General features: G+C 36.4%; 2 protein-coding genes and 1 non-coding gene across 5 annotated transcripts; 2 read left to right on the plus strand and 1 right to left on the minus strand.

Moving 5' to 3' along the window:
• Positions 1-463: 463 nt before the first annotated feature.
• Positions 464-537, plus strand: TRNAV-CAC (transfer RNA valine (anticodon CAC)). The gene has a single exon. It is a non-coding gene; the product is annotated as a tRNA-Val (tRNA).
• Positions 538-2,375: 1,838 nt separating this feature from the next.
• LOC111801933 (ultraviolet-B receptor UVR8) lies at positions 2,376-7,660 on the plus strand. The gene is made up of 11 exons (XM_023686177.2): positions 2,376-2,779; positions 3,543-3,616; positions 3,711-3,795; positions 4,052-4,183; positions 4,259-4,495; positions 4,713-4,952; positions 5,123-5,166; positions 5,699-5,881; positions 6,021-6,111; positions 7,010-7,053; positions 7,187-7,660. Exons 1-11 carry the CDS (start codon positions 2,554-2,556, stop codon positions 7,307-7,309), a joined length of 1,479 nt encoding a protein of 492 aa, XP_023541945.2. The 5' UTR covers positions 2,376-2,553; the 3' UTR covers positions 7,310-7,660.
• A 218-nt stretch (positions 7,661-7,878) lies between these two features.
• HESO1 (Nucleotidyltransferase family protein) lies at positions 7,879-12,545 on the minus strand. 3 transcript variants are annotated; one of them, XM_087121828.1, is made up of 11 exons: positions 12,348-12,545; positions 12,035-12,102; positions 11,762-11,949; positions 11,479-11,643; positions 10,940-11,118; positions 10,757-10,852; positions 10,499-10,568; positions 10,085-10,206; positions 9,744-9,854; positions 9,127-9,639; positions 7,879-8,303 (listed from the first exon to the last, which is right to left on the minus strand). In XM_087121828.1, the coding sequence occupies exons 3-11, from the start codon at positions 11,895-11,897 to the stop codon at positions 8,298-8,300; spliced, it is 1,398 nt and encodes a 465-aa protein (XP_086977954.1). In that variant the 5' UTR covers positions 11,898-11,949; positions 12,035-12,102; positions 12,348-12,545; the 3' UTR covers positions 7,879-8,297. The 3 variants fall into 3 exon arrangements, with proteins under 3 accessions (XP_086977954.1, XP_023553678.2, XP_023553685.2); XM_023697910.2 differs by lacking the exon at positions 7,879-8,303 and having other exon boundaries at positions 8,768-9,639; XM_023697917.2 differs by lacking the exon at positions 7,879-8,303 and having other exon boundaries at positions 8,768-9,639; positions 12,391-12,542.
• Positions 12,546-14,414: the final 1,869 nt, after the last annotated feature.

A 14,414-nucleotide genomic window follows, 5' to 3' on the forward strand; every position in this document is an offset into this window, starting at 1 on the left:
AATGATGATCTATTATAATAATAGTGGCATTAAACATGATTTAATATTTGATAAATAAATGCATAAAAATAATATTTGTTAAATAATAAAAAAAACTGTGTACCCTAATCTCAATAATTGAGATTCTTTTTATTTTAGATTATCTACTAACTAAAATTATTCAAACTGTATTATAAAAATGAATTAAAAAATAATAATCATACTTTGAATTTTTTTTAACTAAAATTAAATAACATCTAAAAAAATCTTAAAACTGATGGATGGTGTACTTCTCCATAATTAAAATGATCTTCGATAATAATAATAATTAATCATAATGCACTCGAATTGAAAATATAGAATTATTTCAATTCAAATATTGATATAATAATATAGTTTAATAAATCTTAGACATCTTGTGATGGTATCCATTGGCGTGTAGACATGGTTAATTATATTTTAAAAATAACAATTGAACATATCAGTCTGGGTGGTGTAGTTGGTTATCACGCTAGTCTCACACACTAGAGGTCCCCGGTTCGAACCCGGGCTCAGACACCATTTTCTCTATTTATTCCATTTTCTATTTCGTCCTTTAACAAATGTCCCTACTTGGGTTCCTTAAAGATGATCAAATTTGTTATTTTAATATTTTTTATATAATTTGCTAATTTTTAAGTCTCATTTGAAAGTTAATATTTTTATTTAAGTTTGGAATTTTTTAATTTATCTTCGAAATTTCAAAACTTTGAAGGAGACATCATTAACATATTTATTTACAAGGTAAAACTTCTAATTGTTTTTTAACTTCTAATCAATAATTATCATAAATTAATATAATAAAAGTATATATATATATATATTTTGTTGATAATAATTAATTAATAAAAAATTAGCCGACAAATCAATTACGTGACATATTAAATAATCTATATAATAATTGTTATAAAATTTTGATAAATATGTCTTAGAAAACCAAACACATCCACTTGTTTGTTGGGATATAATGATATTACAAATATCCTATCCTTTAACTTCAAGAAAAAGTTGTTAAAAAAAATTATTTTAATAAATTGCCGATCTTTGACTTTTTATTTATTTATTTTATTTACTATTAATTTTATTTCGGTTAAATATAATTTTATCCCTAAAATTATTACGCTAAATTTTTAATTTTATTGAATTATTCGTTAAATTTACATTAAAAGGCATAAATTTTATTTTATGATAGATTTACGTGCTAAAAATTGTTTTTTTTTTTTTTTGGAAAGAATCTAATTATTTTATATTGCAATTAATTCTATGCTTGTCTCGACTTATTTTTAATAAGCTTATAAAATAAAAATGGGATTGTTTAAATAAAATTAAATTGAATAAAAATAATTCTTCAATAATTCAACCCCCAAATGTACGGAATGCACGGGGAGAATTTCTAATTGGCTAGAAGCGGGAGCTTTGCGTTAAGTGATAGTGGTAGGGGCGACATGTCGAAGGGAAAATTTAAGACTATAACCACATGTCGTTCAGCTGACCCATTCAATCATTGAATCTCAACCGCTCAAGAATAATGCATTCGTCGAGGCCCTATGCACCACTTGATTCATGATCGTAAAGAAGCCACTGAATGCCTATCGGATCTTCCCGTGGGACCAGCCGCACCTAATCATTTGATCGATGAACAAAACGGTGTCGGAGTTACACGTCATTCAAATATGGGCCCGATAGGATGGAGCGGGCCCATAATTTGAGGCCCAAAATCAAGAAGCGTCAATAGCCCGAATCTCGTGGCTTTGTATAAGCCCTATCCATCAATTCACCACTAACTTTTTATTTATTTTTTATTTTTTAAAAGACAATTTATTTAGTGGTTGAGATTTCATCATGTGTTGTTCTGTAACGCTTTTCTATTCGATATATTCAGGCTTTTTTAACATATAATAATTTTAACCACTTTTACCCCTTTTTGGTACTCAATTTTCATTAAAAAATAAATAAAAATAAATAAAATAAACGAACTATTGGCAAAATAGACAGGACCCCACACCGATGACGTATATAGGTGCGTTAAAGGGGTCCAGTAGCTGAAACCAAAACGTGGCAATTCATAATGATTAGACTTCGAGCGAATTTCCGACACGTGAAAGGCTAAGAAACTGCCACGACACAGACCAAACATGGCCTGTGAAGGTTTGAGGGGGGGAAAAAGGAGCTGACCTTCCAGAAACTTCCCGGTAATTCCTGGCTACAAATCATTGAGGGATCTGATGGCTCAAATCGCGCCATGTGTCAAGAGTACCACATAAGCATCCGACGTGGCACTCTCCATTCCCCTGAAAATGATACGGTTCCTTTTATGTTTTTTTTTTTTTTTTTTTTTTTTTTTTTTTTAGTGTGTTGAACTTAGGGCACTTCATTCTTCTTCCATATCACTTCCTCAAGTCCACCAAACTCCAAATTGAAATTGCTCTCTGTTTGCGTGGAAACCGCACCAAAATCCGAGACCTCGAAAGAAACTGGCACCTTTGCTTTGTTGGATCTTTCGTAATTTACTCTTTTTCTTTGGAGTAAATCGATATGATTGGCGAGGGGAACAGAGGAGAAGAAGGGATAGTGAAAATGGAAGAGGATGTTAAAGAGAACAAGATTGTGTTTATGTGGGGGTATCTTCCCGGAGCTTTGCCGCAGAGGACACCGTTGCTGTGTCCGGTGGTGGTTCGACTTCCGGGAAAGGATGGCACTGACGGTCAAGTTTGGAGGGATGTCTGTGGTGGCGGTTGTGGGTTCGCCATGGCCATTTCTGGTGATTTTTCTTTGAATCATCTTTTCTTTTCTTTTTTGTTATTATTTTTGGGATTGTGTGTATGTGTGTGTGTGTGTGTCTTGTTCTGGTTTGTGTCGGGGTTTTGTGAGTTCTTGCATTGCTGGATTTTGTTGATATGGTGAATGTAAGTCTATTATGTTGTGGGGTGTGCTTTTTGGCGGCTGAAATTTTGTTCAATGTAGCGAGGAAGTGAGTTTTGAGTTCTTGGGGATTTTGGAAATCTGAAAATGCTTGTTCTGAAATGGTTAATACTCAAAACTCATTTTGCTTCAGAGTTTTTTCTTGTTTTCGATGTTTTGTTTTGATTGAACTTATATTTGCATAGAGCGAATAGAGTTCTTTTTTGTTCCCCTGTAATTTCTGAGCGAGGTGCTGATTTTTATTCGTCTTGACTCAATCTGTATTCTTTCCTGTGAGTTTTTTCTTTCCCTTCTCTAGATTGAAGCGGTGTATCTTCTTCTTTTTATTTGACGAGGAATTGTTGTTTCTTATGCATTGTTTTTCTTCTTTAATCCATAACAATTTTACTTCCCAATGTCTTTTCAGTTCTTGATCTGTGTAGTTCTATTAATTACATTTTGTTCTCTATCGTGTACTCAACACTTCATTTAACTACCGGTCCTCACGTTTGTTGCCTTCAATGATTGTTTATGACTGCGAATAATGGATTATATAGTTTTCTTCACATTGTAGTTCTTTCTTTTATTTGATATTTACTCTTATGTTTTTCTCATTTAATCAGCATCTGGAAAACTCATTACATGGGGCTCTACAGATGATCTTGGTCAAAGCTATGTGACATCTGGGAAGCATGGGGTATAAGCCATACACAATGTGCATTGAATTTAAATGTTTTACAGTTAGTTCTTAATGTTCTTACCTGTGAGCATATTTCAATGTTTTTCTCAAGGAAACTCCGGAGCCTTTTCCTCTTCCAACAGAAGTTTCTATAGTAAAAGCAGCAGCTGGTTGGGCCCATTGTGTTGCAATTACAGGTAAACCATTTCTAGTGATTTGAAAGTGCGAGACGCATCATTTCCTTAAGCGCAAAGTCCCCCCCCAAATAATGGTAATAATAATAAATGCACACAATAGAAAATGTAAATGAATTTTTATATATGAAGGAATTAGATGGCTTGTCATTTAGCGAAAAGAGGATTTTTATTTCCTATGAGATCTGTGAGATAGTTTGAATGATTATTGTATTGCTAAGTGAACCTTTCTAGTGCATTTTCTACTGTGTATGTACAGATAGAGGAGAGGTCTACACATGGGGATGGAAAGAATGTGTTCCCTCTGGAAAGATCTTGGGTGATCTGTCTGTTGGGGCTGGCTATGAAAAGGATGTATTAGAAAGGCAGTCCTCTTCCGTGATAGATCAAGGTACTGCACGAACTTAGTTATCATAAGGGGATCTTCAAAGTTTTTCTCACTGCCCTTTCATGTTCTTTGTGGCAGCAAGTCCTCGTTTACAAGCTGCACGATCTACTGGTGGTGTTGTTTCCAATATTGAAGCTAGAGGTGGTGGAGCAGAAAGTACAAAGAGGAGACGGGTTTCATCGGCAAAGCTTGCAGCTGAGAGCTCGTCGTCAAGTGATGACACTCTCTCTGCACTTCCCTGTCTTGTCACTCTTAATCCTGGGGTGAGAATAACCTCTGTATCAGCTGGAGGGCGTCATACGCTAGCATTGTCAGGTAAGTCTGGTTTAGTATATATAAATTCTGTCCACTCGTCCCCCTCATGTATTCGAACTCAATTTGGTCCAAACTTTTCCTAGCTGATTCTATTTGATCCACTTAAGTTGTATTTTGGAGTCATAAAAAATTAATTGGTCAAGGAACTTGGAATACTTTATTAGAATAACATGAAATACAAAGCATATAATGCACCCTAATGTCTTCAAAGTTTCAGATATGGGACAGGTCTGGGGTTGGGGCTATGGTGGAGAAGGACAGCTAGGTTTGGGTTCCCGCATACGTATGGTTTCCTCTCCACATCCTATACCTTGCATCGAGTCACCTTCTTTTGGCAAAGATAGAGCCATGGCTCTTGCTCGAGGAAGTGCAAGTTTAGAGGGTCACGGTAGTAGAATTCCAGGAAGCTATGTGAAGGGAATTGCTTGTGGAGGACGTCATAGTGCAGCAGTTACAGGTTTTGTGATGTTTCTTTTCCTGACATAAAGTAGCTGCATAAACTTTCTGTTGCTTCATCAGTCGCTGTATCCTTATGAAATATGATGCTTGATTAACCTATACATCTATGTTTGTCATATTGTCCACTTTAAGTGATAAGCTTCATGTATTTGATTTTTTATGCCACAGATGCTGGAGCGCTGCTAACATTCGGTTGGGGACTGTATGGACAGGTGAATTTATCATGTTAATCACGTGCTTCATTTCGTTTTAGTACTTTCCTCCTGCCGTCTTCATTCCATTCCATCACTTCTCATTGTGAGAATTTCCTTTTTGTTACATGATCATGCGTACTTCATTTGCGGTAAGACAATATGTGGGCATCTTTCTTGTGCTGGTTGTTCATGCCTTAGCCTTTTCCACCGTGAAGTACGCTATTACAATTTGGTGTGCTAGACATGTTCTATTCATTAATTTCTTTTTCTGTTCTTTTTCACTTATTACCTAATAGCCATGTCTATTTCATTTGCAAGTTAAATAGTTTGATCCTTTGTACGACCCAACATCAGCTGGAGTTTAATATTTTGACAATTGATCAATCTTCAGAATCCATCTGTAGGTAAAGTAGAAAATGGTGGAGAAAAAGATACGTAGATCAAGATCAAGTTCAATTGAAAAGAGATAATTCTTTCTGTTCCTTTTCCTGGACTTTATCTCTACTTCTTGTGCTGCTGCTATATTTTTGGCTTAATTTATGTCTTACAGTGTGGGCAAGGGTGTACAGATGATGAGTTAAGTCCAACATGTGTATCCTCGTTACTCGGTATCCGGATCGAGAGTGTTGCTGCTGGACTGTGGCACACAGTCTGTATATCTGCTGATGGTGATGTATACTCATTTGGAGGAAATCAGTTTGGGCAGTTAGGAACAGGTGCTGATCAAGCTGAGGTATGCTTTACTAACCGCTTCAACTTGTCAGATCATGCCAGCAGGCATCCTCGATCAGATTTCTATGATAGTATGCATTCTAAAGCAGAACAAAGTAATTTATGGCTATGTCTTCTTTTGTTTCCAACCATTCATTCAGACACTTCCAAGACTTCTAGATGCAGCAAGTGTGGAAAATGTAAACGCAAAGGTTGTATCGTGTGGGGCTCGTCATAGTGCTATAGTAACAGGTACTTCATTGTTTACTTGGTACTATTCTATGTGCTTTTTGATTCATAAGACCCAGTCTTTAATTTACTGGGATGAAAAAGTTCAAATTTCTGAACTTTAAATTAGAAGTGAGAAATTATAAGCAATAATGGTACAGAAGTCCAAAGCTTGTTGGTGCTTCCGGTGGGAATTCACAAAACTTTAGGAACAGACTAAAACTAAAAGCTAGTCATCATCAAATATGAGATCTCACATCGGTTGGTGAGGGGAACAAAGCATTCCTTATAAGGGTGTGGAAACCAATCCATAGCAGTTGCGTTTTAAAACCTTGAGGGGAAGCTCGAAAGGGAAATCCCAAAGAGACAATATGTGCCATCGGTGGGTTTGGGCTGTATCAGATGGTATCATAGCCAGACACTGGGCGGTGTGTCAGCGAGGACGCTAGGCCCTCAAAGGGGGTGTATTGTGAGATCCCACGTCAGTTGGAGAGGGGAATTGGAAACTTCTCCCTTACATACGCATTTTAAAATCTTGAGGGGAAGCCCGAAGGGGAAAGTCAAAGAGGACAATATTTGCTAATGGTGGGCTTGGGCTTGATGGGCTTGAAGTGTTACATTATTTGTTGGGGAGAGATAGACATTTTATGTTAGAACTTCATAGAAGATCTAGTCGATCTGTGTTTTTTTTCTTCTTTTAAACCTCTAGGTTCTGAAGTAATTGTCTGTTTTTAGAAGACATCTAGTAGAACGCAAGGAAGAAAGGAGGAAGATATACCTGTTTAAGTCGAAGGGTCACCAAGAACTTCTAAAGAACTATGTTATAACTGGACTTCTCTAAACTTTATGCACTAAGAATTTGGATTGTTGGATACTCATTTTTGTGATATTCATTCTAACGTCTTCTTTCTCCAATTTCTAGACAATGGGAAAGTGTTCTGCTGGGGTTGGAACAAGTATGGCCAGGTATGTTGGTTTGATTCCTTGTTTTCTTGTTCCTTAAAAATACTGTCACAAATATTCTGCAGTTTTTCATGTCCTCTTCATAAATGCATGTTTATAAGTTGTTTTCTTAGAAGTTTCCATTTACACACTGCAGCTGGGTTTGGGTGATGTAATCGACCGTAATATCCCTGTTGAAGTCCCGATCGAAAATTGGACTCCTACGAACGTTGCCTGTGGATGGTGGCACACCCTGCTTCTGGCCGAATCACCCACCTGAATTCCGACCCTCTTTCCGACATTGGACAAAGTTTTGTTAGTTAGCTGCCCCTCCTTTCAAAATGTTAGATTCAATTGTAAATGCATAGACAATAGCTTTCATCCATGTGCATGTACATTTATGTATGTACTCATTCTTTAATGGTCAGAGGCTATTAGGAAGAAATCCTATAAAGTAGTAATGGGGACAGTAGATAGCAGTTCCTGATTGAGGTAGATTATATTTATACCACATCTTATAAGTTAGAACACTTTCTCTTATATTCAAGTGTTTTAGGCTTATAAATGGTGATTTGAAGAATCTTGATGTAATATCATAACTATCACTATAAAGTTTTCTTTTGGTGGATAATGTTAGACGAGTATGTTGGTTTTGGAGTAAAATATGTTTCGTCCTCAATCTGCTGCATTGACCTTTCTTTTTTCTGCTTATATTTGGGATGATGGTCTCGATTCATGCATTACCATAGGCGAATAATATGTTTGACATCTTACAGAACTCTGTTGCCATATCAAATATATTTAAGATAATGTACTATTTCTAGCTCGATTAAATAATTTTTCTTTAACTGATTTTTTATTGGTTCGCAGGGCGAATGAATGAATTGCACTAGTTCTATTGGTTGAATTAAAACAAAGTATTATGTAGAACGTGTAAAATATTAACATTGGCGGTATCGAAGTTATTGTAGAGATCCGGCACCTGTTTGAGTGCAGAGATTCGGGATCGTGAACGAGAATGGAAGGATGGCTGATGAATTTGAGGTGGGGGATTACGAACCTGAGATTACGGAGAGTTGGGTGAATGAAAGAATACTTAGATAATGTGGCCCTGTTGGTATCATGGATGAGCTTCAGGCAATCGGAAAGGCGATGGGTTGGCGTGTTACCTCCGAAGGATCCCACGCGAGCTATAGGATACTGATTGGGGGAAAACGCCTCCTGCGTGCGTGAAGATTTCTGGACATCTTAAGCACAGTTTCTTCAGCTCATTCCTGAAAATGAGAATCAGGTAAACACAGGCTAATGTCCATCTCCAGAGGCCAAGAAAGCATCAAACTAATGCATACTTCGGTATAAAGAGAATGTGACATAGCATCATTGCAGAACTAGAGATTGTGCAACAATTCATCATACTCATCAATTATCATTAACGCATTCAATCGCTCTGAAAAGATTTTGCTGTAGTGCCGCCATTGCTGTTTATATGCATTTGTTCTGATATCTACAATAAAATTGTGGGCCAGTTTGCGCTTATGACCTTTTGAAGGTAGATCACTAAAAATGTCCTAAAACTTCAGGTGCAATTGAAGGGCATTACTTGAAATCTATTTTCTATTGACATGTTTCGAGTCGATGATCAACTGAAAGGGTTTAAACCAACAAGATAGGAACAGAAATTAAAGACAAATGAAAACCAGAGGGCCACAATGCTAATGTGAGACAACGAGAAAGTAAATGATGGAAACCACGAATAGGCCATTTGCTGTAATTGTTTAACTCGCAAGTTAAATTAAATGCCAATGCTAGAAATTCTATACCCCATCTAGTCATACTCGGTCTTTAACCTCGATGGAGGAGACAGAATAAAGGTATAGATTAACAGAAAAATGGGGTATCATTACAAGCAATGTCTCTCAACTAAAAATGGGATATTAATGGCTTGAGTGACCTCCCTATCAAACCCCAGCTGTGTAAGCACAAAGAAATGCAACGAAAAGGATAATGTAACAGAGAATGGCCATGTGGGGAGCAATTGAGCTTTCTTAGCCAAGTATGTGTACAAAAGCAAAGGTCAAACAATGTAGTTCACAGTACCTGTCTCTGAAATCTTGGCCTCCACTTTTGCTGGCCTTGACCATTAGAACTCCTCGAGGGTTTTGAGGGCTCCCCCACTTTCGAACTATTAGGATTGCTCACACGTACGCCATTCGGGGGTTTGTGTTGAACTGATGGGCGAGACTGTGTAGTTCCAGTATGGGGTACCTGTGCGTTGATTGAGGGGGAGTTTCCCATAGTGAACCTTGGGGCATTGTTTTGGAACTGATGTTGAATATATGGACGGGAGTGTGTAACTCTGGCTTGGTGAAACTGTGGACGAATTGGGGGGTAATTACCAATATTAAACGCTGGGACACTAGCAGATCCAGATGACTTAATGATCAATTGCGATACATGAGGTCGGGCTAAATCATTTAGGATATAATTTGGATGCAGATGAGCTGAGGTGAGCCTAAAATGGGTGCTCTGAAATGCTTCAGAAATCTTCATCAATTGCCTCGCATTAATACCCCTGGCTGTATTTTCTGGTTGCTCAAATGGATCTTCAATCTGTACAGCCATCCCGAACCCCACCACAACATCAGATCATAGGCAAATGAAATGCCGCTTATGTAAAGCATGAGATGACATAAAGAGAGGGAGAGAGATATTACAAATATTGTATATGTTTTTGGCAACCATCTCATATTGCTTTCTATTTCCAACCATTGTCCCGTGTAAGGACAAATTCCTAGCTCCGATGCCTTTGAACTTAAATCTGAAAACTGCACAAGACAAAGCAATAACAATGAAAGATTGTGATAGTTACAGAGACAACAAACATGACTAGCTAGCTAATTATCATCACAAAATCAGGTGCCAAAACAATATAATTATTGCATGCTCTATTTAACTAGAAGCTGAAATGGATCATTTTACAAAAGTATAGAGATTATAATTCAACAAATGTTAAAACTAACAAGATGCAAGAACAATAATTTAACTAAGATATTACCTTTGCAAGGAATGAAATGAAAAGGTCAGACAAAGAACTTTTGTTGACTGTTCTTGATTTGAACCTGGCTATGTTGGCTGCACATGTCTGTGCAATTTCTTGCTCAACTTCAGCCCTCACACCTGGTTAAATACATACATGCCACATTACTTCGTATTTCAATTCATAAACTAATATTTTAGACTTATTGATCGGTCTCATTTCTTTTATGCACACACCTCGACTAATACACACGAGTATTCCTTTGAGTTACAAATGTATTTGCATAAGTTCTAAGTACATATTGACCTTAGCATAGCTTAATTGATTAAAGGATTAGAAACATCTATCATTCGAATGTTCATAAGCATTCCTCATCCTTGCCAGATAAAGCAATTAAGAATGCACAAGACAACAAATTCTAAGCAAAAGTACCTTTGAGATTGTCGGCAACATTTCCTGGATATATGTCTTTAAGAGGAGGAAAGATGGCCGGGGAGCATGTCTGCAAAAAACTTCAAGTAAGCTAGTGAAGGAAGAAAAAAAAAAAAGCAGAAATCGAAGATCGCCCAAGAAGGGCATGAACAATGGATTCAAGTATGTCATAGCAGATATGTACTAAGCTCAAGCAATCTAAGATGTAAGGTTCATAAATTTTAGCATTTGACATAACAGCATTGGAAGAAAAACCACCTGCAAATGAAAGATCACAAGCAAACTGAGAGAGTATGAATTGAAAGTCCCCTGTTTTGGATTGTTGATGTCATGCGCTTTTGCCCATTCTTTGACCTACACAAAGCTAGAGAGGATAATTACTACATTGAAGCACTTTTTGGAAAGGGAGTTGACAAGTTCGACAATGCCAAAAGAACATACAAGCATAACCATATCATGGAAGCGCCCATCTATGTCATTAAGCCACAACAAAATTTTAGACTTGATTTGCCCCACAAGATTATCAATGGAAATATCACAAGAAATGTTGTGCTGAATATTTTCGATCTTCAAAATGGGAACTCTTGCATGAGCGATTAATTGTAGCTTGTACCATCCACCTGCAGAAAGAAATTCTCAAGGAATAAGAAAACATAAATCCAAAAGAAATCGATCCTCCCGCGCAGCCAACACTCACCACACTCGGAGTAACCCGATTATAAATAGGCAGGCTGGTCCTGTAGCAAGGTGGCTAACACATTCTATTGCTAAAAAATAACCTACATTCATTATACACCAGGATACCAACCTCCTTTTCTATTTGTGTCAATGACTTGGGAACTCTATATGGTAAAAGGGAAACAATACTTCACCATGTGAAGAAAGATTTAACCTAAACGTTCCTAGCAACGTCTTACGAGTTCCTAAGTTAGCAAATTATGGGGGGAAAATGAAAGAAGTAAAATGTATTAGAAGAGCACCTTTTTTCCTCAATGCTTTTTGAACATCTTTCAGTAAAGTCTGCTTAAGCTTCTTCCCCGCAGTTGAAACATAAGAACCATTGTGCAATTGAACAGAGATATCCAAGTCTCCCCAACGAGAAAATAGGTTAGATACAAAGGACCCAAATGGGTCAATTGTTGCACCTGATTTGACCAGATAATCAAAATCTCATATATGAAAAGCTAACAACCTCAAGTAACAATGTCATGTCATTGATTGAACAAAGTTTGAAAAAGTAACTCTGAAGATCACAAGAAGAACCTCGCAGAATTTCAACAGATTGCACGACATCCCGCAACTCGTTAATGATTTGAAACCGCGCTGCCCAATCATCTTGCAACGGCTCAACCACAGTTAGTATATCCTTGATGACACGATCCAGCATGTAACCATTCATTTTGACTCTCTATAAATACAGACACAATCTCAAAGTGTCAACAAGCAACAATCTGCAAGAGAATCAGACGAAGTTAAAGCAAAATGCTAATCTCACAAAAATGAAAGCGTTATGAAATTGCAATTGTTGTTCTCCACCTCAAGTTCTCTGCATAATTTAGTGCCTTCCTCGAGTACTTCTACTTGCTCTAAATCGAAGTCGAATTCTGAAACAAGCATCCACAACTCAACAAATTCAAATAAAACCAGTTTCGGAGAATTCAGCTAATATGGGAATGATGAAGCATCTACAACTAAAAACCCCCCACAATCCCAAACACAATACACAAAGCAAGTAAGATTTAACACACCCACTTTACGTAACAAAACCTGGTTGAATTTCAATCAGAACTCAAAAATTAAGAGAAATCAAGATAAACTCATCAGAAAAAAGGAAACAAGAAACGATTACCCAAAGCAAAAAGGCGAGAATCAAAGATGAGAAGGGTGAATACCCCGAAGCCTCTTGCGCTATTTAATGATCTTCTGGGTCAGCCAGTGAAGATGGCCTTGCCTAACCACTTACTTTCTTTATAGTCAAATGGAGTTGAAGAGACAGTACCGAGAAGAGCTTTGCTTAGGTAGAAGGGTTTCGTTGGTTGTTGGGTACAGGGCGAGAGGTCAATTTAAGGTCGTCATTTATATTTTCTTTTTTTTTCTTTTTATTTTTTGTCCAATTTATCAGAATATATATATATATATATATATCAACTCGAATTTATTAAAATGTGATCTATGACATCAAAGAACGGTTGAAGATTCCTAAGACCTCAAATCTAGAACACGATAACGTATAATCTCGTTAATCATGTGCACAACAATCGCGTGTCTAATTTCTGGATCGAGTATTACCTTTTTTGGATAAACTAAATTATCTGTTCCGTGATGACGCTCCACTATTATGATGATATTAAATATTGTTTTGTTTTTTTATCGATTTTTCTTTCCTTTTTCTTAAATGAATAACTAAATTTAAAACTAAAATAAAATATAAAGACCCAAATGAAATTTAAAACATAAAACAAATTTGATGAATATGGATGCAATCATGATGGGCACTCTCAGGCTCCAAGTGATATGTGCATACCAGGGTGCAGCCCAATGGCTGCTCATATTGGCCTTGGCCCATTCACAACCAACACTTTTGTGCCACCATGGCTAACTTTTTTTTTTTTTATAAAAAATGTGTCGTTCCCCTTCTAATTAAATAAAGAAATTTTGTAAGACTTTAAATGGTCGACAAACAACGCTCAATTTTGCTACTTCACTTTGTTACTAGTGTTGTTTATATCCAATCTCATGGCTATGTTCGTGGATGTCTAGTAATAAAAAGTTTTAATAACATGCTTAAACTAAAAAAGAAGTCTAAAAAATACTTTTGTTGTTAATTTTGGATGGAAACATAGTATTTTGTCACTTAACTTTTAACAGTGTTTCAAAAATACCCTTTCACTAATTCTCTTAAAAATTTAAAAATTTAAAAAGTTCAAAAATACCCTTACCATTAATATTAAGCTAAAAAAATACCATAAAAATTTAAAAATAACATTAACTTCCTTCACAATCATAAAAAAAATGTTCAAAACAATCATTATCGTCAACTTATGGACGAAAAATGTATATTAACATCTTAGATTATCTCAAAATTTTTTAATATTACTTTTAAAAGTTGACGGATAAAAATATTTTTGAATTTTTTTTTTAAAGAAATACGTGCTGTTATCCAAAAAGTAAAATCAAGTGAACCAAACATGGAAGACAGTGTTGTAGCCATATATATAGAGAGAGAGACAAAGAAATTAGAACAAAAAAAAGAAAAAGGTAAGTTCACGTGAGAAACCAATAAATAATATAAATAATATAAATAAATAAATAAAAGCAAAAGGGTTTACAAATCCCAAAACAAAGGCTAATACAACGAAAGCTTCAGACCCCAAAAAAAGAAAACCCCATAAATGAGAATGAGAGAAAAAGAAGAAGAAGAAGAAGAAGAAGAAAAGAAAGGTGGTGAGCATTTATTCCCCGCAACCTGTTCGACGAAATTCCCCAATGAACCTTCCAAGCAAAACAGCTCCATAAATATGGCGCATAGGCATCACTGCAACAGCCAAAATAGGCATATAGCATATCAATCAAGCCCAGCCCAGGCCATGTGCAATCTCTGAGACCCTTCTTTCTCTTTTCACCTCTTTCAAATATCTCTTACACACACCAGGCAATTCTGAGCCTCTTCCTCTAAATTCTCTCCCATTCTTATGTCAAAGTGACTCCACTACTTTGTGGGCATTAACGGTGAGTTCCATAAAATTCCCTCTATGTACACCAATGCTCTCTCCCCCTCACAAACCCATTTAACTCATAACTCATGTTTCCTCAATTTTCCTTATGGAGAACAAGTCAATGGAATGAACAACACTCCTTTCTTTTTTGCCTATATGCCCCCTCCTGTGTAATCCAAACCCACCTCCCTACCCACCTC

This window comes from Cucurbita pepo, chromosome 1, assembly GCF_057944985.1.
Source record: "Cucurbita pepo subsp. pepo isolate OVF chromosome 1, ASM5794498v1, whole genome shotgun sequence".
Taxonomy (NCBI): domain Eukaryota; kingdom Viridiplantae; phylum Streptophyta; class Magnoliopsida; order Cucurbitales; family Cucurbitaceae; genus Cucurbita; species Cucurbita pepo.